The sequence below is a fragment of the Panthera uncia genome, assembly GCF_023721935.1.
Source record: "Panthera uncia isolate 11264 chromosome B3 unlocalized genomic scaffold, Puncia_PCG_1.0 HiC_scaffold_1, whole genome shotgun sequence".
NCBI lineage: Eukaryota > Metazoa > Chordata > Mammalia > Carnivora > Felidae > Panthera > Panthera uncia.
Genome location: NW_026057582.1, coordinates 105792390 through 105818696, shown reverse-complemented (window position 1 = coordinate 105818696; position 26307 = coordinate 105792390). Strand labels below are relative to the sequence as shown.

Sequence of the window (26307 nt, the reverse complement as noted above, 5' to 3'; positions counted from 1 at the left end):
CGTTCAATTACCACTGGAGGTCTAGCAATGATTACTTTGGCCCAAATGTATAAGGCTATAAAGAAAAGAAGAAGGAAATATTCATGAAGCACCCATTAGGTGTCAGGTACTTTAGACACATTACATCATTTCATCCTGACGACAAACACTTCAAGTTATTAGTTCCTGTTTACAGATAAGAAAATAAGATGCAGCGAAAGGAAACTTCCTCAGAAAGTCCCAAAATGCTAGAGCCAAGTATCAAACCTGAGTCCTTCTGAATCCAAAGCCTTTCCTTCCTCTGACAGGCGCTCAGAACCATTCTGCTACTGTGAAGACAGGGTGTACAGATTCTACCCAAACTGATAATAAAAACTGCACACATTTTGGCCCCGCCTATTTCATAAGAGACTACATTTTTATGTGGAAGGAACAAGAGCAATACTTACTGTGTTAAAGCAAAGAGGAGCTCATGTTGGGGTTTAATGAAAAGCATGCAACTGACTAATATTTCTAGAATATGGTGGAGTTTTTGAACACGACACACTTGTTCTTGTATGTCTACTGATGGAGTTATGAAATATTCCTGGAACAGAAAACAGCAAAATAAGGAGTTAAAGAGCACGAGCAATCTTGGGGCACTTGGGTGGCTCAGTCAGTTAAGTGTCCAACTCTTGGTTTCGGCTCAGGTCATTGTCTCACACTCCTGGGTTCTAGCCCTGCAGTGACAGTACGGAGCCTGCTTGGGATTCTGTCTCCCTCCCTCTCTGCCCCTCCCCTGCTCACACTCTCTGTCTTAAAAATAAATAAACATTAAAAAAAAAAGAAGAAGAAGAAGAAAAGCAATCTTTAGGAAGAATATGGCTATGCTTGCTAAGCCTAAACTATGCTTAATTAATAGGGGGGTAAAAAATGGAGGCAGCCAGACAGAATTTACCACCTTTCAATACTACTGCTCAAACTAAACTATAAGCAAAATTGTCACTGAGAACATGCTCAGCAAACTGTTACATTATCTGGTTAACACAAATTCGAGAACTGCCTCACCAAGGAGGCCCAAGTGAGTAACTAATACTACCCACCAAGCTCTCCAGATGGAATGACTGGCAAATCCACAAGATAATTCTTAACTTCAATACCCTTGCCAGGTTGATGGGAGTGTCCACCTCTAAAAACAGGTAACAAGTACCAAGAAATTAATCAAGTGTATTGATAAGCTTCCAGTCACATCTGAAACTGGTAAATAGGTACCACCCTTTGAAAAAAGAAATTTGGCAATGTATGTCAAGCATCATAAAATACTCAGACCTCATCCTATTTCTGACAAAACATCCAAAGGAAATAATCCACGGTAAATAACGGTAGGCAGAATTCTATGATGGCCCCCAAGATTCCCACCACCTGAAATACACATCTTGTAATAATCCCTTCTCCTTCATAGGCCAGAACTTGACAGATGGTGCTTCCATGATTAGGTTACTAAGTGACTGACTTTGAATTGATCAAAAGGGAGACTGTCACTATGACCTACCTAATCAGGTGAGCCTTTTAAAAGAAGGTGAAGCATTAGAGATGCTCTCCTCCTGACTCTGAAAAAACAAACTGCTCGCGCTGTGGAGAAGGCCACATGGCAAGGACCCAAAAACAATCCCTAAGATCTGAGACCGGCCCTGGACCAAAAAACTAGCAAGGAAATGGGAACTTTGGTCATAAGGCCACAAGGAAATGAATTCTGCCAACAACAAATGGGGGAACTTAGAAGTAGATCTTTCCCTAGTCAAGCAGATGGCAGACACCTTGATTTCAGCCTTGTGAAACTCTTAGCAGACTACCCAGCTAAAATGTGCCCAATTCCGAAACCCAGGAAACTGTGAGGCAGTAAGTCTGTGTTCATTTAGGCTTTTAAGTTTGTAGTACGGTGGTCCCCCCTTTATCCAAGGTTTCACCTTCCATGGTTTCAGACCTCTTGGAAGGTCAACAGTAGCCAAACGCTAGGTCACAACACTTACATCTTTCACCTCACTTGATCTCACTGGCATTTTATCATCTTGTAATATCACAAGGGTGAGTACAATACAGTAAGATTTTAAGACAGAGACCACATCCACATAACTTTTATTATAGTTTATTATAATTGTTCTATTTTTAGTTACTGCTGTTAATCTCTGTGCCTAACTTATAATCTCTGTGCATAACTTTATGATAGGTAAGTGTGTATAGGGAAAGACATAGTATACACAGGATTCAGTACTACCATACTTTCAAGCATCTACTGGGGGTCTTGGAATATACCCCCCAGAGATGGGAACTACTATAATTTGTTATGTTGTAACAGGAAACTAACACTAAGGGAAAAGCATTTGAATTATTTGAAGTAGGAGATGACTTGTTTTAAAAGACATCTTCCTGTGCCTTAGGCCTACGGAGTCACTGGGGCCCAGGAATTAGCAATTCAACTAGCCTTCTAGGAGGTTCTCCAAATTTAAGGACTATTGTGTCAAAAGCCTGGAGTCAAACCATATTAAAAGAAAAAAACAGGCATATGAAATGACGGGGGGGGGGGGTGGGGGGGTGGGGAATGCATGAAAATAAAGAATACCTTTTCTCTGTTATATATTTGTCTGTCTATCTATGTTTCCTAGGTCCTAGGACAAGGGCTGGCACAGAACAGGTATTTAGTATCTGCAGGTAGGATGACTGAATTAAAAGAAAAGCCAACTTTACAATAAAAGAACAGGGGCATTCAACAGTCAGTCGGTCGAGTGTCCAACTTCGGCTCAGGTCATGATATAGTGGTTCGTGGGTTGGAGACTCACATCAGGTTCGCTGCTGTCAGCACAGAGCTGGCTTCGGATCCCTGTCCCCCTCTGTATGCCCCTCTCCTGCTTGCACACACTCTCTCTCTCTCAAAACTAAATAAGCATTAAAAAAAAAAAAAAAAAACAACAAAACAAAACAGAGGCACCTGGGTGGATCAGTTGGTTGAGTTACCTCCACCTTACTCAGCTTCAACCTAAGACTTTGGCTCAGGTCATGATCTTGCCATTCCTGAGTTCGAGCCCCTCATCAGGCTCTGTGCTGACAGCTCAGAGCCTGGAGCCTGTTTTAGATTCTGTGTCTCCCTCTCTCTCTATGCCTCTTCCCCACTTGCGCTCGGTCTCTCTCTCTCTCTCAAAAATAAACATTAAAAAAAAAAGAATAAAAGGACAAACTCACCAAATGATTCAAAGATGCAAGTTCCTGACCTAGTAAGAAAACACACAGATAACACAAATAAGCTTTAGGTATCGCCTATTACTTGTTAAGGAACCTTAGTAAAATTTTGCAGAGCTCCTATATAAAAGAGATGCTCCAGCCAAATAGTTCCCCAGAAATAGCCAAATTTTCTGGCACATTACACCATGAATATATATTAATACTATTCTAAAAGTGATCACAACTTGCCTCTAATAAAAACAACCAAGTGTTGGGTATTAAAACAGCATCTCACAGAAAGGTTTCTTTTTATTTAATACACTAACCTCAAAGAATCTCAAAATGTTTGAACTAAAAACACAAACCAAAACTAGAGTTAAATTTAATCTCTTTATCAAGGAGGAAAGTAAGTCCCAGCGAAGAGAAGTGCTGGTCTCACAGAGAACCAGGGGTGAAGCCAGGGCTATAAATGACTAGGGCCAAGTAGAAAGATAAAATCTGAGAATACTTATGGCTGATGATTGTGACACGCTTTTTCATTTTTTGAGCAGGGAAAGGGACTCACCTATGAAAAAACTGATATAATCTTTTTTTAGTTTGTCCAGACCAATTTCCAAAAGCATCTTAACTGGAACAGTCCCACTGAGAGAAATTGTATCCATGGTTCCGTGATAAGACTGATGAATAAGCTTACTTAGTAAACTGTTACTCCCACTATGGAGCTAGAAATCAAAACAAATTTATAAAACCATAAATAAAAATATAAACATATCAATAAACAAAAGAAAAACAAACTGCATGAGCTACGAGCTAAGAATGTATAAGCTTGTATTTTTAGTCTCCTGATACTATAAATAGTGTGAATAAAAAACCCTGATTTACAAACGTGTCAGCTCCTGAAGGGTCATTCCTATACGATTCGCTTGAGTCCAAAGCAACTATGAAGAGTTTCAACTTATCACCCCCAGATACGGTTCCACCAAAGAGAAGACAGAGTTGGTTCTCTGAAGCTCTGCAACCAGCAATTCTTTTCTCCTAGCTGATTAAGTGCTCCTGGGTGTCTTTCCCAAACTGAACGTCTTCATCTGCACGGAAAACCTGCTGCGGTGGGAAAACTCCCTCCCTCGGTGGTCTATTCACTGGTCAGGAGGAACTCCCTGGCTACAGATTCTGACATCCTAACTAGATCATTTGCAAATTAAGATGTGTGAACTTACAGACCTAACAGATGTTCCAAATGTTAAGCACTTTGTTTTAGAGATACCTGAAATATTGGCCATTTTGTCACTAATATCTATTATCTCTAATCTTCATCATCACCTTTTGCATTTCCCTTTGTTTAATAAAAACGATTTTCGTGTTGTTTGCACTCACTGCACAGGGCAGGGATATACTTGCAAACGCCTCACAGAGACTCGGATGAGAGAAACTCTATGGCCATGGTTAAAACACCTACAGCCACCACTGCCCAGTTAGGGGCAGAGCTCACATGCCTTTGCTTTGCAGTTGATCTTTGTTCCCACCCATGGAAGTTTCTAAGTTTTAGAGTCGTGAACTGGCAGATACACTATTTCAAAGAATTCCTACAAAATGAGGAATGTTTCTAGTTTTTTACTTAGCTTTCTCTTGATTGTAAAAGCACGAGTTCATTGTGGAAAATCCATAAAGTATAGAAATGTATAATGCAGTTGGAAAACCTCATTTGTAACCCTAGCACCAGAGGTGACTGCTGTTAACGTTTTGATTTATTTGTATCCAGGTTTTTCCCTTCAAAATTTACTTTTTTAATGCAATAGTGTATAATCCTTTCTTTTGTCTGCAGATTGTAAGCGTTTCTCCACCGATCATCTGTCAGCACCATTTTTAGCAAAGATGTGGCTGTATCATTCTTTACTTATGGTCCATTAATGAGAAGTTTATGTCATTTATAATTTTTTGCTACCAGAAATGAGGTTGTGATAACTATTCTAATACATAAAATCTTGATACATATTCCTGTGTAGAGCTCAGGGTGGATCCGAAGAAAAAAATTAATGATTTAAAGGGCGTGCATGATACATTTGGAGAATATTTAACCCTAAAACAACACCACGAGGTAGATACTCTTCCTCCTCCTACTTTACAGATGAGGAAACTGGGGCGCAGAGACCTAAAGACACCTGCCCAAGTTTACACAGCTAAGAAAGCAGCAGGGCTGGAATTAAACTCAGGCAGTCTGTTCCCAAGCCTATGCCTTAACCTTCATGCTCAGCTGCTGAAAAAGGGTTCTAACGCACACTACTAAACCTACCCATGGTTGTATATCACCACGTTGTAGACTCTGGATGATCAGCGTGAAACATTTCACCAAGTCTTGATAAGAAATCACACCTTGGAAAACAAGTCAGTCCAACATTACTTTCATGGTATTTCTGCAGATCAAATATATCATTAATCTTAAGGATACGCAAGTAAGTAGAGGACAAGTATCTGTACTTTATGGATGGGGGAAAGGGAAAGAAAATAAAGACGAACAGGAAGATTTAACACATTTCTAAAGTAAACTCAGTGTCACAAAATAACACAGTGAAACATTAAGGAACATCTTTTCCTTTTTCTAATAATTATAATTCCACTAAGGTGTATGTTTTGGTTCATATAAACATAACATTAAAACCACCTACGTCTTATGCTCAAGGCAGGAGAAAAATGGACTCTATAAATTACCTTGTCTTAGTACAATTCTTGAGTAGAATGTGCCAATACGTTATTAGAAATGAATCTGATAAAATAGGAACCAGACTTCCACACAAGACTAATAGTACACATTGTATGATTTTCAAAGACTTAAAAAGTAAGCCTAACAAATAACAGGAAACATTTTATTTTACAATCATGGTAGACACGTACTACTGCTCATTTTGAACCACAGCTGCTCAGCAAAATCGAGATCGCCCCGCACTGTGAAAAGACACTCGATGGTACGGTCAACTGCAGCACTGTCATGCTTCACTGTCTGAGAAAGAAGCGTTAGAGAAGACTCAGTTTATTAAAAAAGAAAAGAGGGGCGCCTGGGTGGTTCAGTTGGTTAAGCGTCCAAGTCTTGATGTCAGCTCAGGTCATGATCTCATGGTTTGTGGGATCAAAGCCCGAGTCGGGACCTGTGCTGACAGCATGGAGCCTGCTTGAAATTCTCTCTATCCCCCAACTCAAAATAAATAAATACACTTAAAAAAAAAAAAAAAAAAAAACAAAAAGAAAAATAGTTTAAGGACAGCGACCTTTTAAATCATGCTCTGAGAAAATGTGGATCCACAGATGTGAGTGAATTTTCTAGAACTTCATTCACTAATGAGGAGATACAAATCAACTGACCGTGAAAAACTGGACCCTTAAATTGTTTTAAAAGTGTGATGCCTAAAGCAAGCATTCAACTTTCCTTCTATGCAAAAATACTTAATTAAATGAATTTGTCTCCATTTTCCTGTTCATCAAATGACAACCTATTTAACTTAACTTAATGATACCAAGAAAGGCATTACCATCTTATAGCATATTAACATAGAGTCATTTCTGCTTCTCTGCAGTTGATCAACTAATAACATGTACTTATTAGTTCTCATCAAAAGCTTTTATTAGTTCTTAAGGAAAACAATCACCAGTGCTGACTTTAAAGACCAAGAAAAAAAATACCCTCAAAACACTGCCTTTGCTGTACCAGATCCATTTGAAATGGTAGGACATGAAGGGTAACAGTACAACCAAATCGTAAAAGCTGTTTCAGTGTATGTTGCTAACTGATAAGGATTGCTTACCTCTGTGTCTTTTTTTGTAGAATCACCAAATCCATCCAGCTTATTTAAGTCTAGAAAAGTAGCAAAAGCTTATTAACTCTAGATTTTATCTTTCTGCTTTCCAAATTATTTCCATCCTAATCCTACTTTCAAATGGTAAATGAGGACAGCAGAAATACAACCAGGGATTTTAGCAAATTACTTAACTCTCTAATGGAGGTTATGATAGATACCCAACTGGTAGGGGTGTGGGGATGTTCTGAGACACAGTGAAAGCCCCTGACACACATTGCTGGGCATATGGTAGGTGCTCAAAGGTTTCTCTTCCATCCTTCTTTTCCTACAATCTCGAATACAGCTGCGATATATAAAATTTCAATTCAATATTACTTCTTAAAATTACTTAGACCTCTACTACTAGTAATTCAGAACAAATCTGTCCCTCTGACCATGACAGACCTCACAGCTTCATATATATCCCAACCAAAAGGAATACCACGCCTAAAAAGACAACTTATTTTTGAATTTAGAAAGTATAAATTCGCAACTAAGAAAAATAAACAGTATAAAGAGAGCATGAGTTAGGAAAACAAAGACCATTCAGAAATTCCTGCACAAGATCAACAGCAGACTTTACTTCCAGAGGCTCAGGCCATTCGCTTACACCCGTCCTCAAACCATCAGCCAAGACCTATGGGAGATTAAAAAAAAAAAAAGAAACCCAAAATTTTTTAGCAAAAAACATAATTTAATCAGTGGGAATATATTTCATAATATTGGTCATCATAAAATTTTTTGAATGACTAACCACAAGCCAGGAATAGTTCTAAGTGTTTTATATGTAGTATGGTACGTAATCCTCACAAAAATCCCATCAGGCAGATATTACCATCATCCCTTTTCCTGAGACCAGAGGTGAAGTAACTTGCTCAAGGTCACACGTTACTGACAGTGCAAGGACATACACCCAGTAATCCGATACCAAACACGGTGTTCTAATGATGATGCCACGTGCATAGGTGCTGAGGATTCCAGAGTAATGAGCCTACCCTGAAGATGCTTTTAACTTTGATTAAAAAGGACCAACAGGGCACCTGGGTGGCTCAGTCGGTTAAGTGTCCGACTTAGGTTCAGGTCGTGATTTCACGGTTCATGAGTTTGAGCCCTGCGTTAGGCTCTGTGCTGACAGCTCAGGGGCTGGAGCCTGCCTCGGATTCTGGGTCTCCCTCTCTCTCTGCCCCTCCCTCGCTTGCTCTCTCTCTGTCTCAAAAATAAACATTAAAAAAAAAAAAGGACCGATAATCCTGGTGCAATAATCAGGGAACAACAAATGTGAAACTGAATGGAAGTTTATATAAAAATAATATAAATGTATATGCCTATACATACATTATCTAAACCAAAGGAAAGGGGGTCAACATAGGCTGGAATCACCACGGGAACAATATGAAACATCAGCTGAACTCAAATGTGGGAACTGTGAGCTGTAGAGAAGGGAAGGAGCACGGAAGAAGATGAAGAGGGTGGGGTGGAGTCCGGTTGTGGTGGAGAAAACATGCAGGGAACGGTGGGAAATGAGATCAGAAGGAACAGGGGCTATACAGAAATACAGATCTTAAAACCTGGAAAGATTTTTGGGGGCACCTGTCTGGCTCAGTCAGAAGAACATGTGACCCTTGATCTCAGGGTCTTGAGTTCAAGCCCCACATTGGTTACAGAGATTACTTAAAAATAAAATCTTTAAAAAAAGGAAACAAAAACATAAAAAGATTTATTTCATATGAAAGACAACAGCCATTGTTGATTGTTTGGTAGGAAAATGACATGACCAAGTAGTTAAGAATTCATGTCAGAAATACCCAAGATGGATTCTTTTTTTTTTTTTTTTTTTTTAATTTTTTTTTCAACGTTTTTTATTTATTTTTGGGACAGAGAGAGACAGAGCATGAACGGGGGAGGGGCAGAGAGAGAGGGAGACACAGAATCGGAAACAGGCTCCAGGCTCCGAGCCATCAGCCCAGAGCCATCAGCCCAGAGCCTGACGCGGGGCTCGAACTCACGGACCGCGAGATCGTGACCTGGCTGAAGTCGGACGCCCAACCGACTGCGCCACCCAGGCGCCCCAACCCCCAAGATGGATTCTAAAGAAAAAAGGAAGTACAAGGTTTCTCAACCGAAGTGATATCATTTTCCACCCCCAGGGGATCTTTGGAAAAATTTGCAGATAATTTTTGGTGTCACAGTGACTGGAGGTACCGGGGCACTTTGAGCATTTAGTCTGGTAGGGGCCAAGGTTGTTAGCATCCTTGTGTTCCCAAACCACGAAGAATGATTCTGCCTAAAACACCACCAGTGTCCCTGTTGAGAAACAATGAATGACCTTTAGACTGGTCCAGGAAGGAGGTGATAAGGGCCTTAACTAAGATGGGCAGTGACAAAAAGCTTAAAGGCGAAAAAAGAACAGTTTATTAGAGAGGGAGGGAGGGAGAGAGGGAAGGAGATGAGGAAAAAATAAAAGAAAAAATCCTATCTATTTACAAAAATACAAGGCATTGAACTTGGAGAGACTGCGGTCATGTGCACATCTAAGATCCTGCGAAGTTATAAGGGAGGTTATAACAAAACATGGACTTGCAAGTCAGACAGACAGACAGACATGTCTTTGAATCAGGTCTTCCACAAACCAACTACTGATGTCTCAAGCAAAGTAACTGAACCATCTAGCACCACCTGGATGGCACACAGTGGCAGCTTCTAATTGTGGTAGTTAAGCGGTAGCAGTAAAAATAGCTCTCACTAAACTAAAATATAAGGTTTCTAGCCTGGAAAATTGAAGGAATGGTAGAACCACAGCCAGAAATGGGGGGTTCTCTGAGGGAGATCTAGTCTGGAGAAGATCTCAAGTTTCCTTTTGGAAATACTGAGTTTGAGAGCAACAGCAGCAGACCAGTATCAGCTTAAAGAAGAGAGTCTGGGGGCATCTGGGTGGCTCAGTCAGTTAAGCGTCCGACTTCAGCTCAGGTCATGATCTCACGGCTTATGGGTTCGAGCCCTGCGTCGGGCTCTGTGCTGACAGCCTGATTCGAATTCTCGGGCTCCCTCTCCCTCTGCTCCTCCCCCGCTTGTGCTCTCTTTGCCTCTCAAAACTAAATAAACGTTAAAAAAAATAATTGAAAAACAAAAAGAGAGTCTGGAGTTCCCTCATAAAGGTATTATCAAACCAGTGAATGGACGAGCTCTCTGCCAGTGTGTGGGGAGAGGAGGGCAGAGACATGTGGAGAGAAATATGATGGAAGGTCACAGGAAGGATGCTGAGAAAGGATTCTTTCCAGAAAGAAAGGTACCAAGTTTTGTACAAAAAGGGAAATAATAATCAGAGGTAAAGGTATTAGAAATGCTTGGTACCACGCCAGATGTCGAGGACACAGAGTACCTGGCACTCAAGTGTAGGAGGGGAGACAGAGAAGTAAACAGACTACCGGGGTTGATAAACACCCGACAAGCGGTGTGTGTGAAGTGCTCTGGCAGCACAAAGCAGAGGCAACACACGCCATTCTGAGGGAGCAGTGCGATCATCCTGGTGACAATGTCACAGACAGCTCGCCTGGCACACGGGTGGGAGAAGGGCACACTACACAGGTCAAGACACGCTCACCTCAAAGTGACAGAGTGACAGGACCAAGGTACTGTAAACGGGCCAGGGTTGGGGGGGGGGGGGGGGGGTGGTCAGTGGGAAAAGTAGGGTGTGAGGTTAAACTAAAAAAGAGCCAAAAAGAACAGGAAGAGATTCTTCAAAGCCAGTAGCCATCAGGGAAATGCAAATCAAAACCATAATGAGATACCATTTCATCCCCACTAGGATGGCTCTGATAATGATAAGACCACACGAAGCATTGGCAAGGATACGGAAAAACTGGAACGGACGGACGCTGCCGGTAGGAATGTAACACTGTACAGCCACTTTGGAAAACGGTTGTGGTTTGACAGCTCCTCCAAAGCTTAAACATAGTTACCACAATGACCCGGCAACTCCATTCAGAAGATATGAAAACATATGTCCCATAAAACTTGCTCTAGACTGCTCATGGCAGTATTCGTAATAGTCAAAAAGTAACAACAATCAAAATGCCTATCAGCTGATGAATGGATTAACAAAATGTGGTATATCTATATAATAGAATGCTATTTGGCAATGAAAAGAACAGAGTACTACAAAGGAGTTGATTACTGGCTGCTAGGGGCTGGTGAGGGTGGGAGGTGACTGCTAATCAGCAAAGGGTTTCTTTTTAGGGTAATAAAAATGCTCTAAAATTATATATGGCCACGGTTGTACAACTCTAAGTATACTAAAAACCACTGAATTGTATACTTAAAACAAGTGGATTTTATGGGATATAACTTATACCTCAATAAAGCTTAAAAAGAAAAGAAGTAGGCAGGACACCTTCTTGAGATTCAATTTGTAGAATGGAGTAAAACTCAACAAAACATCAAGTTCTTGAAACACATGCTCATCAATCTTTAGCATGAATCAAAATCCCAGTGATTAACAAGCAGATTATACACGCATTTGGCATAAATTGGCAGCTGATCCACCTAAAAGAGGGGAATCCGTTGTGAGAATAGAAACCAAATACTCTCGTAAAAAGGTGGAAGAAGAGCAGCTATAAACTAACAAAGGATACCGGTAAAGGACAACTACCACACAGTAAAATCAGACAGCCCAAATTGCCGAGCATATCTAATGAATACATAGCAACTGCAACAAATTTTGAACACAAACTAAATAATAATGATACTAGCAAACACTTTTATGAAAATGTAAAATTTAATGCAAGTTACGAATTCCAGTAGGATACTCACAAGGAGAAATTTCACTTCTCTCTGGAGATGATTCAAAGGACCTCTGGGCTCTCCCGATTCCACTTTAATATTCTAAAAAGTTCCCAAAGTCAGTTTTCACTGGAAATCCCATCTTTTCTGCATAAGGGTCACAGTTACTTGCGTTTCAAATTCCCCACACATTAAAACATGTATTTCCTAAAGCACTAATGAACGTAAGTAGGGTAATACTGCACTTAGAGTATCATACCCAGAGACACCATAGATCCTGTCCATCCCGATACAGTAACCTAAACTCATGCCACCACCCCTCTCGACTCCGCCATCCTACCTACGTGGAACATCTGCTCTCCTGCCCTTTCCCACTGAATTTCCAAAAGACACGTGGGAGAAATGTAAACAAATACATCTTAAGACCCAATGACAAACTTAGCATTCATTTCCACGTACCAAAAGTAACGGCCCCCTAATAAATATGTTCAGTAGATTCCTAACTAAACCAACAGTGTGCTGTCTTAGCCAGAAGAGAAAAGCATTAAGAACGTAATTATCCATAATCCCGCCACCCTGGGGGAATAACAATTAACCCCGTCCAGGCTTCCGTGTACACAGTTTTTTAAAACATAGTCGAGATCCTACTGTATACACTGTCTTGTACATCTTCCTTTTTTCTGCTTAATAAGAATTTCCTGTTATTATTAAAGACATTTTACATCATGATTTTTAAAGAATATACAATATTTCATTAGGGAAATCTACTTTAATCATTTCCCTATTGAACATTCAGGTTTGTTTTTAATATTTTAGAAACACGGTTATCATCACGATATGAAACTATCTTTGTACATAAATTTTTTGCCAGCAATTCCGATTCACTTCTTAAGTCAGATGCCTGGAAATATAAATACAAAGCGAAAAGGCCTAACAGCCCAAATTGCTAAGCGTATCTAACGGATACATAACAACTGGAACAAATTTTGAACACAAACTAAATAATAATGATACTAGCAAACACTTTTATGAAAATACAAAATTTAATGCAAGTTACTGTATTGCCAGTATCTGCAATCTTTTAAGAACAGGAGAGATAAGTCATTTTGATCATTTCACTTGGGTCCCAACTCAAGAGACTTTATTAATCACTAGAAAGTTCTTAAGTTACATAACTGCAGCACTGTGGGCAACTGACAGATCAGATCACCCGGCAAAACCTCCACCCACTGCCCTGGTGAGACCTCAGGGGTGAGCTGGGCCTCAGAGATGTCCGGCGAGGGCTAGGGCTGGCGCTGGCAGCATGCAGCACCAGCAACAAGCAAGCGAAGAGTAAATCCACACTGAATAAACTCAACATAAAATAAAGTTTGCTCCTACCAGGGTTGCGGTTGAGGAAAGCGGAGGGGTTTGAAGAATCTCATCCACGGGACTCCAGGAAATATCCAAAGTGATCGTAGTCTGTGATGCGGCAAGTGTGTCGTCCAAGGCCGTGGACTTAAACAGCTCATACTGGGCAAAGCCCCTGGCTGTTACCTGAAAAAAGCATATCCAGCCAACCCAACCGTTAGCCACGCTTTCACATGGCCAGAGGCCCATTATCAAAACTACCTTGGTTCTTTTCCCAGCAAAAGAAAAAGCACTACAATTTTATCCCAAATGGAAAAATAAAACCATTCTTTTTCATCACAGAGACTGGCTAAAAAGCAAGAAGGCATCTACTTTTAGTCACTAGCCAATATGAAAATAAACACAAACATTTTGATACTATAAAAAAAAACACATCTAGTCCTATTAGGAGTGAAAAAAGCATTAAACAAGGGAGGCACATCCATAACAGTTTGAAGAAAATAACGTGAGCAGAAGAGAAATACTTACAGTAGACAAGTGATGTCTTTTCTTATGTGAACTTTTTAGGTCTTCAAGATTTACAGAATAATTTTTATCAGCTATAAGACATAAAAGGAAACATCATTTTAAAGGTACAATTCAAAATTCTATGGTTAGAGCTAAAAAAAACTAGGATCCCTCAAATTCTAAGGGCACCACAACCTAACACTAGTAATTGTTAAAATTAAATAAATCCTCAGATGAAATGTTGACAGAAGGAGGAAAGTTGCCGGCGATGGGGGTGGGGGGTGGGGTGCCTGCGTGGCTCTGTCGGTTAAGCATCCAACTCGATTTTGGCTCAGGTCATGATCTCATGGTCCAGTTCGTGAAATGGAGCCCTGAGTCAAGTTGGGCTCTATGCTGACAGCAGGAAGCCTGCTTGGGATTCTCTCTCCCTCTCTCTCTGCCCACCTGTCCCCCACTTGTGCACACGATCTTCTCTCTCTAAATAAATAAATAAATATTTAAAAAAAGGGAGGGGGAAGAAAAGTGGAGCAAAGGCCAATACTGAAACCATGCCCCATACAGTAAATGAAGTTGAAACAGCAGAAAATTTAAAGCTTGTTTTTCAGAGACCTGTTTCTCTCTAATCAGCTATTGTGTCTTTTCAGATCCCACTAATAAATCTACTAGATGTCTCTTTAGAAACCTGGACTCGGGGTCAACGGAAACGGCTCCAGCCAATGAAAAAGCAAGGCTCTGCACCCCTTACCCAAGGTAACGAGCCCCAGACGCCATTATCCAATTTGTACAGGCTCTTGAAGCATACCCATAGCTTCTTCTCCTTGTCCTAAGATAACCTCCTGGCATCAGTGACTGAATCATGCCTTGTTCTGGGGTTAATCTCCACTCCAAAGGGAACGTGGGATAGACATTACATACGTTTGCTCAATGTGCACGCTCCATCTTTCCCCAAGCATAGTCACAAGCTTCCCCCATCCTTTTCCTCAGTAAGTATGCGATCTCAACTCCTATGATTATAAAAAACTTGCTCTAATCTCAGTCAGGAAGGCAGTTTGGGGATTACTCCCCAGCCCTCTCAATGGGCTGCCCTTCTGAGAATAAAACTTTCTCAGCCTCAAACCCAGTGACTCAGGGATTAGGTTTACTGCAGAGTGAACACACAAATCTGATTTTAGGGTTCAGTAACAATGCTTCTACCAAAAGTATAATTAAACATCTACTATGAGATCGGAATTATATTGTCATTACATTCAATTTTTTTTATCTTCCAATGAAAATTCCCAAAAATACACACATATAAATCAAATGAAACCCAAATAAAACTAGTAAACAAAACCATAAACTTCTGTTCAGAGTTTTGGAGATCTGTTTCTGGAGTATCTCCTGTATGCCCCAAGTTACACACCAGAGTAGGTCCATGGTGGTTGACAAGTTCCATCGTGTGCACTTCCCCTCTTAACAATTTCAGTTTTCAGTACAAATCACAGCACAATAAGGACACAAATAAATACTCACACCCCCACAAAAGTAAGAAGAGTGAGCTCTCACCTTTACAACTGACCGTATATAAGACAATTCCTGTAATGCTGTCATTTGTGGTGACAAGCTCAGCTCCCAGCCAACAGGTCCCTTCAGGATCTGAACTGTCACACCTCACCCACAGGGCAGGAAGGGCAGTAACTGGATGATTAGTCTTCAAGTGGGTCATATTAGGATTGTGAGCCATAGTGTAAAGTCCAATTAACTGCCTTGAAAACAAGAGTACAAAGAATAAATTATAAATAGTGACTGCCAACCAGTCAACTTTTCTTTTTCAAAGATACTACGAAGGGTATCTACAATTGTGACACTGATCCTACTTCTGATCACCAGGATTCTGCAACAACTGTATTATGTGGGAGTTTTCCTCATACCAAGTAATTCTAACACCAGCCAGGTATCCTACAATTCAACTCAATTCTGACACTATCTACCCAGAGACAGCATCAGATCCCACAGATTAAGGCTCAGTTCTACAAGACTGGCTCCACCCCCTACTTTTAGATGCCAAATGCAAGTCCAGGTTGACACCTGTGCTTCTGAAGGGCCAGCTGTGAACCAGACGTTCTAACAACCTCCTCTTTGGGCTCGATTAATTTGCTAGAGCAGCTCACAGAACTCAGAAAAACATTTTACTTGCTAGATCACTGGTTTATTATAAAAGGATAGAGCTCAGGAGCAGACAGATGGGAGAGGCACAGGGCAAGGTATGCGGAAAGGTGTGGAGAGCCCATGCCCTCTCTCAGTGAGCCACTCTCCCCAAATCTCTACCTGTTCACCAACCCAGAGGCTCACCACACACTCTCCTTTTGGGTTTTTATGGAGCCTTCATCATACAGACATGAACTAATCAATCACCAGCCACTGGTGACTGAACTCAACCTCCAGCCTTTCTCCCTTCCCTGAAGGTAGGGGTGGGGCTAAATGTTCTAACCCTCAAAATCACTGGGTTGGTTCCCCTAGCAACCCCCAAACCAGTTACTTAGGGACTTTCCAAAAGCCATCTCATTAACATCACAGAAGACACCTCTCTTTCTCCCCACTTAAGAAATTACAAGGGCTTTAGGGACTCCTTGCCAGGAACCGTGGACAAAGACCAGATATGTTTCTGATTATAAATTCCAATACCCCAGTATCCCAGAAACAAAAACCCGGAAATTAAGTGGCAAAATACATAAACAATTCACCCAGTGAAAAAGTGGGAGAAGGGCACACCAGGCAGATCAAGATGCACACAGCAGGAAGTGACAAGAATGTGACAGGATCATAACTTCTACCAATGGGGAATCCAATTCGGTAAGGGTAGAGGTTCAGTAGGAGTGAAAGCAGGCTGTGAGATTAAACAAAAGAAATAGACGAAATAGGTAGGCTATGTTAATTACACCTCAATAAAGCTGGGGCTTTAGGAGTCAATCAGCACATGAAAAGATGCTTGAGGTCACTGGTCACTGAACACTTAAGGAAAATTGAATAGACTGTGAATTAGGTAACAGCACCCTAACAGTGTTAAACTTCCAGATTTTGATCATTGTTCTGTGGTTACATAAGAGAATATAATTGTTGTTAGCAAATACTTAGTGAAGTATTTATTTATTTAAAAGTTTATTTTGAGAGAGAGAGAAAGAGAAAGAAGAAACACATGCACAAGCAGGGGAGGGGTAGAGAGAGGGAGAGAGAATCCCACAGAACCTGACTCGGGACTCAATCTCACCAACTCATGAGATCACGATCTGAGCCAAAATCAAGAGACAGACACTTAACTGACTGAGACACCCAGGCGCCCCCACACACATTTTTTAATGAAATATCGACAGTATGTTGGAGACAGTGTTCCTTTACCTCTAAATACTTCACTATAGATAGGGGTGCCTGGGTGGCTCAGTCAGTCAAGCGTCTGACTTTTGATTCTGGCTCAGGTCATGAGCTCACAGTTTCATGAGATCGAGTCCAAGTCTGGCTCTGTGCTGACAGTGCAGGATTCTCTCTCCCCTTCTCTCTGCTCCTCCCCCGCTGATGCAGGCACACGCTCTCTCTCTCTCAAAATAAATGTTTTTAAAAATGTGTGTGGGTGATATGAGTACCTTGTAAAGGTGGCAGAGTGGGGGAAGAATAGGAGGTGGAATAAGAGAGAGAAAGACAAAGCGGATGCAGCAAAGTGTAAATAACTGGTGAATCGGAGTTAAGGGTATAGAGAAGCTCCTGCGCTACTCTTTCAACATTTCTCTAAATTTGAAAGTGTATCAAAATTAAAAGGTACCAAAAAACATGGCTTAAAATTTTCAAAGAGATGAAAGCTTAATTTATTACCAACAGATGTTCAACAATGGAATTTCTAAGGGACTGTACTTCAAAAAGCAAATACAGTAATTCCAAAAGGAAGGTCTGTAATGCAAAGCAAAGCAATGATAAGCATATGGATAAATCCAAACAAACACCGGATAAACAAAAACAATACAAATAAATAATGTTTAAGTTGTAGGGGGGAGAAGAGAAAAAAGGCCAAATATGACTTAAAATCCAGAAGCCATAAAGGACTGATCGATTTAACCACATAAAAATGTTAAAAGCTTTGGGGCGCCTGGGTGGCGCAGTCGGTTAAGCGTCCGACTTCAGCCAGGTCACGATCTCGCGGTCCGTGAGTTCGAGCCCCGCGTCAGGCTCTGGGCTGATGGCTCAGAGCCTGGAGCCTGTTTCCGATTCTGTGTCTCCCTCTCTCTCTGCCCCTCCCCCGTTCATGCTCTGTCTCTCTCTGTCCCAAAAATAAATAAAAACGTTGAAAAAAAAAATTAAAAAAAAAAAAATGTTAAAAGCTTTAACATAGCAAAACAAAAAACCACCATGAAAAAGAGTCACTTTGTGAATATTGTTATAGTCCTTACTGTCTAATGTTATTATTTACATGACTCTATCCTCCAGAACTCCTTCCTGGCAAACACTTTGGTTCTGGAGGTGAGAGAGGCCAGCCAGGGAGAGCTGCACAGTGGGGAGGCAGAAAGTGAGGCTGGCAAGGCAGACAGGGGTAGCAGGGGTACTACTGGCATCTGGGTGGGAGGATTCCTCCTTGTGCAGGAGAACCCCATGCACTGCAGGACGTTTACTGAACATTGCCCAGGCCAATTGCTCGCCTTAGTCACTGTAACAACCAAAAAGTGCCCCTGCATATTTCCAAATGCCCACTGAATATGGCAGCCGGGAAGAGGGCCACCGGACTAGACAATGAAGGCTTCTATTCATAAGAAATCTGGATCTCATCATGAGGCAAGGAGAACCACTGAAGGATTTTTAAGCTAGGAAACAACATGATCAGGCCTTCAGGGATTTATACAGATCACTCTGGGGGCGCCTGGGTGGCTCAGTCGATTAAGCGTCCAGCTTCGGCTCAGGTCACGATCTCACAGTCCGTGGGTTCAGGACCCATGTCTGACAGCTCAGAGCCTGGAGCCTGTTTCAAATTCTGTGTCTCCCTCTCTTTCTCTGCCCCCCCCCCCCCCCCCCCAGCCCCGCTCACACTCTGCCTCTCTCAAAAAAAAATAAACAACAAAAAGAATTTAAAAAAAAATCACTCTGGCAGCAGCAAGGAAAAAAGACTGTAGGGGTACCAAATACAAAGAAATTGAGAAACAACAACAATAAACGGTATACGGGAGTGAAGAAGTGGATGACAACACAGTCTTCTTGGTCACGCTTGGGATACCTATGAGATACTCAACTAAAGCTATCCATGCAGAGTTGGGTATACACGTCTAGAAGGAGAGGGTGGGGGAGAGGGAGAGGGGGAGGGGGAGGGGGAGGGGGAGGGGGACGGAGAGGGGGACGGAGAGGGGGACGGAGAGGGGGACGGAGAGGGAGACGGAGAGGGAGACGGAGAGGGAGACGGAGAGGGAGAGGGAGACGGAGACGGAAACGGAGACAGAGACGGAGAGGGAGAGGGAGGAGGAGGGATCTGGATTAGATATAGACTTTTTTTTTCTGCAATGTTTGTAAGAACACTTTAAATCCCAGCCTCCAGCCCTCCTCCCAGCTGACACTAAGAAAAACTTACCTTGCTCTCCCAACTGGTAAAGCAAGTGGTCCAACATTCTCCCCAGTAGAGAAATCAGAAATAGCAGTTTCTTCAGACTGTAGTTCTTCAACATGACTTGTTTCTTCCTTCTCTAAAGGCTTTAGAAATATTTTTTTAATTATTTAGCCAGGTAAAAGAACACTCACCAGTCAGTTCTTTACTATGCTAGAACACAACGTACTGGTTTCTAAACCCTTAAGCACAAATGATTGGGTTATGCCAAGAAGCATAGCTACAAAGCAGTCTGGTACCAATAAATTTTGCCATTACAAGCATTTCCACTGCCCTATAAAAAAATAATGATGTAAGTTGCTACTGACAGCAGAAGCATCTGATGTCATTAGAAAAGGAAGTGCTCGGACACATATAAAAAGATGAATGAAAGACAAAGCACCCCATGGGGAAACCCATGGGAGACTCAATTTCACATTCCCCAAACTCAAAGGTCCACAGCCCTTACTCCTCAAATCTGCTCCTCTTAGGATTAGCAGCTCTCATTTGTGTTACAGGGTTCTGAAATAAATCTATGTTTCTAATATCTACACATTTAAGTAAACAGCTCAGCCTTGCCAATAAAAACAATAAGCACAAGAGTTAACATTTCCTGAGCATTACAATATACCAACTACTGTTCTCAGTTTTCTCTTACTTTTCATAAAAACCCTGAAATAGATACTATTAACAACCCTGTTTTTAGACGGGAAAACTGAGGTAGCAAATGGCTAAATAACTCACCTAAAATAACAGCCAGTGAGTGGCAAAGGCAACCTTTGAATCTAGGCAGTCTGACTTCAAAACTCAGGTTCTTATCCCTGAAGCTCTTTGGGCAGTAAATCCTCTGCCCACTTAACAGGTATCAGATCTGAATATTTCCTCGACTTTGAACTTCTTTTGCCAGACTGCAGACCTCTTTCCCTTCCAGGCCCAGCTCTCCAAATAGTTCCTAGAACTGGTGGTACCCAAAATATTATTTTTTTTTCTAATACTCATCTACTTAAAATTTGTGCCTTAAGCACTACCGATCTTTGCAGAGACAATAGTCTTTTTAATTGTTCCTCATCCAAAAATGCCAGGGTCCCAATGAATTCCAGGAACCTTCTCCCAACTACAAGCTGCATCCCCACTAGTCTCCTAACCCAGATCTCCACATCCCCCTTGGCTCATCCTTATCTTTTCCTAGGTAACTCACCTTCATCTGACCGTCTTTGTTTATTCCACTTTTGCTCTATATACATTTTCCCTTCTCCCCAGAGCAAAAGCCTAAACTCAACCATTTAATTCACCTATAATTATTTTCCAAACATCTGTCTACCATAGATAAGCAGTAATGACACCATTTTATGAATATAACAGACAAATAAGTTACCCCCCTCTTCAAAAGGAGTTTTTGTATGCATTAAAATAAAAAGCTCCCCGTTCATTTGCCATCATGCCCATCCAGACAACATGAGGGTCCTAAAGCAGAGGTGTTCCTTCTAAAAGTACATCCACTTTTTGGGGCAGCTGGGTGGCTCAGTCAGTTAAGTGTCTGACTCATGGTTTCGGCTCAAGTCATGATCTCACGGTTTGTGGGTTTGAGCCCCACGTCAGGCTCTGCACTGACAATGTGGAGCCTGCTTGGGATTCCCTCTCTCCCTCTCTTTCTGCCCCTGCCCCGCTTGTGCACACTCTTTCTCAAAACCTAAAAAAAAATTAAAAAAAAAAAAAAAAAAGTACTTCCACCTTCCCCCATTAGAGTCTGTTCCAATCTGCTTCAGAAAACCATGTAGTCAAAGGAATGGGTTCTGGTCCCAAAGCAACTGTGTAGCATGACAACATTATCACCACTTAATAAAAATTACTACAACTGCTCTGCCAAAATAATTACTGTAACTAAAACACAAAGGTTTAAGGTTGGAATTATAAAGTGATGCAAAAGATAAGAAGTTTTCTCTGTTACATTTAATAAACAAAAATTAAAGTAGAACTTCGTAATACCTACATACACTGTGCTGTTCAGTACAACAGCCACTAGCCACATGTGGCTATTGAGTAATGGCAACACGGCCAGACCAAATGAAGATATAAGTGTAAAATACACACCAGGTTTTGAAGATGCAGTATGGAAAAAACAAACAAACAAACAAACAACTCAGGAAGCCTGGGTGGCTCAGTCGGTTAAGCGTCCAACTTCAGCTCAGGTCATAATCTCACAGTTCATGGGTTCGAGCCCCAAGTCGGGCTCTGTGCTGACAGCTCAGAGCATGAAGCTTGCTTCAGATTCTGTGTCTCCGTCTCTCTCTACCCCTCCCCTGTTTGTGCTCTGTCTCTCTCTCTCTCTCTCTCTGCCCCTCCCCTGCTCATGCTCCGACTCTCTCAAAAATCAATAAACATTAAAAAAAAAAACCTCAAAATATCTCAAAGATTTTTATCTTAACTAGGCATTGAAATATTATTAAATATACAGGAGTAAATAAAAAGCATTATTAAACTTAATTTCAGACAATTCCACACTTCAGTATTTAGCATCAAGAAAGAACTTATGCTCACACAAAAAGCTGTACAAAAATGATTATAGCAGCTCTATCCATGATCACTGAGGACTGAAAACAGCCCAAACGTCCTTCAAAGGTGACTCGGTAAATAAACAGGGGTACAGCCATGGAATATACTCAGCAATTACAAGAAATGAACCAATGATAGACTTACAACTTGGACTAATCTCAAAGGCATACAGAGTGAAAGAAGCCAAACTCAAAAGGTTACAAACTGTATGATTCCATTCATGACAGAAGACAAAACTACACCAAGGGAAAAGAGATCAGCAGTTGCCAGGGGGTAGAGGTTAGAAAAAAGTAGGATTTTAAAGGGTTAGTGCGAGAGTTGTTTAGGGTGATGGAACTATTTTGTGCCCCGATTGTGGTGGTAATTACCAGAATCTATCTGTACATGTGCTAAAACTTACAGAAGTGGACAAAAGAGAAAAAAGGTCAATTTTACAATATATGATAATTTCACTTTTTTTTAGTTTATTTATTTTGAGATAGAACCAGCAGGGAAGGAGCAGAGCGAGAGGGGGACAGAGGCTCTGAGGTCGTCTCTGTGCTAGCAGCACACTGATGCGGGGCTCCAGCCACAAACTGTGGGATCATGACGTGAGCCAAAGTCAGACACTTAAGCAACTGAGCCCCTTAGGTGGCCCTATTTCACTGTTTAAAAATCAGGCTACTACAAAATTTTAAATTACCTATGCAATTCTCATTGTATTTCTAAAAGAGAAATTTAGAAATTCTATTCCTAAAAGAATTAGAATCTGCTTTCACTATTATGCTGATAAAAAAATGGGCACATCTGAGATTATTCCCAATAAACTGAATTTGGCTGTTAGTTATCAACAAGCACAGGGGCTCCTGGCTGGCTCAGTTGATGGAGCATGTGACTCTTGATCTCAGGGTTGTAAGTTTGAGCCCCCCTCGAATTTTTAATCTTATTAAAAATAAATTTATTAAATAAATTTATTAAAAATAAAATTAAAAAAAGAATTAAACAAGCACAAAGCCTAAACACTACTTACCAATTTCTCTACAATGAATATCATATCATTTTCATTTAGAATATTTTTCAAAGGGTTTGGTTGGCCTTTGCCGATCAACTGCCCTTGAACGTCAGTCTGTTAAAAAAAGTTGTCAGGCAATGTTATATATACACACATATATTAGTACAAATAATTTAAACACGTAAAGACCAGTTGTAGACAAGTGACTGAAAAAGAAAATTTGAACAAAACATAATGTTCTAAAGATAAGATTTCATTTATTCTTTGCCAGGTTGTTTTTTCATGCTTAGATAAATCTAACTCTTATGTTCACATCTACAAATGCTTGAAGTCTCACCTAAAGTGCACCCTGCCTTGTCGAGCCTTCTTTTGATTAGGATCACATGGACATTCTTTCCCTCCACTCATAATATATTTACAATCATGTCCCATATAATTAGCACTTTACTAAATATGCTCTTTTCTTCTGATTGTACTATGGAGTTTAGAACTTTTTTTTTTTAACGTTTTATTTATTTTTGAGACAGGGAGAGACAGAGCATGAACAGGGTAGGGTCAGAGAAAGGGAGACACAGAATCCCAAGTAGGCTCCAGGCTCCGAGCTGTCAGTACAGAGCCCAACACGGGGCTCGAACTCACGGACCGCGAGATCATGACCTGAGCTGAAGTTGGCCGCTTAACCAACTGAGCCACCCAGGCGCCCCTGGAGTTTAGAACTTTTATCAATTTATAGGAACTGCTTATTTTTCCATTCCTACTGCAAACATGTTTATTGCAGAAAAATATGAAAAAAGCTAACAGATTTTTTAAAACTCACATATAATTCTACCAGCTAGGATGATCATCACTGTAATTAGCCTGGTTGGCCTATATCTTGCCAGAACTTTTTGCAGACACATAAATTAATCTACTTAAGTAGAAATGTATTCATTTCTAAATTAATTAAATTAAATTTAGAATTAAATTAAATTAAATTAAATACATAAATGTATTTAAATATCTATATAGGCTTTTGCTTAAAAAAATACAACAGACTAAATCATAAGCTTCTTGTCGTGCCACTAAACGTTCTTTGGCTCTACCATCATATAACTAATTCCATTTTCTTCAACATTTGGATAGTTTTAAGTTATATGCTATAATAAACAGCTAATAATCAACATCCTTGAATTCCTCTCTTAGGATAAGTATCCAGAATCACACCGATATTTTCAAATTGCCTTGCAAATATGCCATGCCCACATATTCGCATTCCAATCGCTTACCACAACAGAGTATTTTCACTGTTTACTTTTATCATCTCACAGCAAAAACTTTCATATGCTTATTATTGACAAATATGTCTCATTATTTGAATCTGTTTAATTTCTCAGTATGGATACTGAAAGCATTTAGATACCAAGTTCAAAGAGCAAAGGATGATGTGTTTATTCTAATCTACTAGGTTCTTGAGTTTCAAGTGGATTGAATTCCATTGTGGATTGAATATACCCCAAATGACATGGGGAAGTCCTAACCCTTGGTTCCTCTGAATGTGACCTTCTTTAGAAAGAGGGTCTTTAATGAGGCACCTGGGTGGCTCAGTTGGTTATGCATGCAACTTTGGCTCAGGTCATGATCTCACAGTTCATGGGTTCCAGCCCCATGTAGAGCTCTGTGCTGACAGCTCAGAGCCTGCAGCCTGCTTCGGATTCTGTGTCTCCCTCTCTTCTGTCCCTCCCCAACTCACGCCGCACGCGCGTGTGTGTCTGTGTGTCTCAAAAATAAATAAACATTTAAAAAAAAGTTTCTGCAAATGTAATCAAGTTGAGGATTAATTTGGATTAGGGGGGCCCTAAATCCAATGACTGATGTACTTGTAAGGCGTGAAAGATTTAGACACATAGACACACACAGGAATACTATGTATCAACAGAGGCAGAAATTAGAGTAATGTGTCTAGAAGCCAAGAAACTCCAAGGACTGTTGGAAACCACCAGAAACCAGAAGGAGCCAAGAAAGGATCCTTTCCTGGAGCCTTCAGTAGGAGCATGGCCCTTCTGACACCTCCACTTCAGAGTCCTAGTCTCCAGAACTGCGATAGAATAAATTTCTGTTTTAAGCAAACCAATTTGTGGTTACAGCAGCCCTAGGAAACTACCACACACAAGCAAGAACTCAGATAAGGTGGGATTAATACATTTACCCAGATATACTTAGTTCCTGGGTTTGGTTAATGAAAATTCAAACAGTAAGAAACAACGCTATTTGTATTTTTCTTTCTGGAATTACTTATTTTTGTTCTTTGCCTATTCTTCTGTCATGATTGTCATTTTTCTTATTGATTTTTATGAGTTTTTTATGTATTTCATATATATGAGTAATTAACCTTTATCTTATAGGACTATCTCCAGCTTATTTGTCTTTTAGCATACAATTAATTTTAGTTCACTAATTATTTTATGGATCAAACTTCATGGGGACTTTACCTATGGAACACTTGGCATATATTAGATGCTTAGTAAATCCATGAATATTTATAGCAGCTTTATTTATAACTATCAAAAACTGGAAACAATCCAAGTGTCTATCAACTGGTAAGTGGGTAACTGTCACACACTCAGTGAGGTGGTATTTAACAATAAAAAGGAATGAACTACTGATACACACAAAACAAAGATGAATCTCAAATGCATCCACTCACTGACAGAAACCAGACCCAGAAGACTACACAGTGTATAGGCCTTACAGAGGCTGCCACCCCGGGGCTGACCACACTGCCCAGCCACGGTCAACTCCACCGTGTTCTTCAACATCACCATAGACAACGAGTCCTTGGACCGCATCTCCTTCCAGCTGTTTGCAAAGTTTCAAAAATGGCAGAGAACTTTCATGCTCTGAGCACTGGGGAGAAAGGATTTGGTTATAAAGGTTCCTGCTTTCACAGAATTATTCCAGGATTTACGTGCCAGGGTGGTGACTTCACATGCCATGAGGGCACTAGTGGCAAGTCCATCTATGGGGAGAAATTGATGATGAGAATTTCATCCTGAAACTCAAAGGTCCTGGCATCTTGTCCATGGCAAATGTTGGACCAACACAAATGGTTTCCAACTTTTCATCTGCGCTGGCAAGATGGAGTGGCTGGATGGCAAGCACATGGTCTTTGGCAAAGCGAAAGAGGGAATGAATATTGTGGAAGCCACAGAGCGCTTTGGGTCCAGGAATGGCAAGACCAGCAAGAAGACCACCATTGCTGACCGTGGACGAATCTAATGAATCTCACTTGTGTTTTATGTTAACTACCAGACCATTGTTTTTGTAGCTTGGGAGAGGACCCCCTCACCTCCATCTGCTCGAAATCTCCTATAATCTTTGTGCTCTCCTTGCAGTTCTACGGGCTCCACGTTTTCCTTACTCCCCTCCAAGTCTAGCTGGATTGCAGAGTAAAGTTTATGATCATGAAATAAAAACTAAACAACGCTAAAAAAAAAAAAAAAAAAAAAAAGAATACAAAGTGTATGATCTTATTTTTTTTTTTATTTTTTTTTTTTTTA

General features: G+C 40.7%; 1 protein-coding gene and 1 pseudogene across 3 annotated transcripts in view; one reads left to right on the top strand and one right to left on the bottom strand.

The window, feature by feature from the left end:
- The window catches only part of ZWILCH (zwilch kinetochore protein), a 38664-nt gene that overhangs the window by 8569 nt on the left and 3788 nt on the right, over positions 1–26307 (bottom strand). For all 3 annotated transcript variants that reach the window (XM_049613793.1, XM_049613792.1, XM_049613791.1), the window contains exons 3-15: positions 22790–22885; positions 19216–19334; positions 15183–15382; positions 13659–13729; positions 13161–13316; positions 11811–11882; positions 7545–7638; positions 6969–7018; positions 6064–6169; positions 5465–5544; positions 3740–3896; positions 3196–3224; positions 429–565 (exon numbers count right to left, since the gene is read on the bottom strand). In XM_049613793.1, coding sequence (XP_049469750.1) covers positions 429–565; positions 3196–3224; positions 3740–3896; positions 5465–5544; positions 6064–6169; positions 6969–7018; positions 7545–7638; positions 11811–11882; positions 13161–13316; positions 13659–13729; positions 15183–15382; positions 19216–19334; positions 22790–22885 — 1367 coding nt within the window. The remainder of the gene's footprint in view (positions 1–428; positions 566–3195; positions 3225–3739; positions 3897–5464; positions 5545–6063; positions 6170–6968; positions 7019–7544; positions 7639–11810; positions 11883–13160; positions 13317–13658; positions 13730–15182; positions 15383–19215; positions 19335–22789; positions 22886–26307) is intronic.
- On the top strand, positions 25299–26130 carry LOC125910086 (peptidyl-prolyl cis-trans isomerase A-like; annotated as a pseudogene).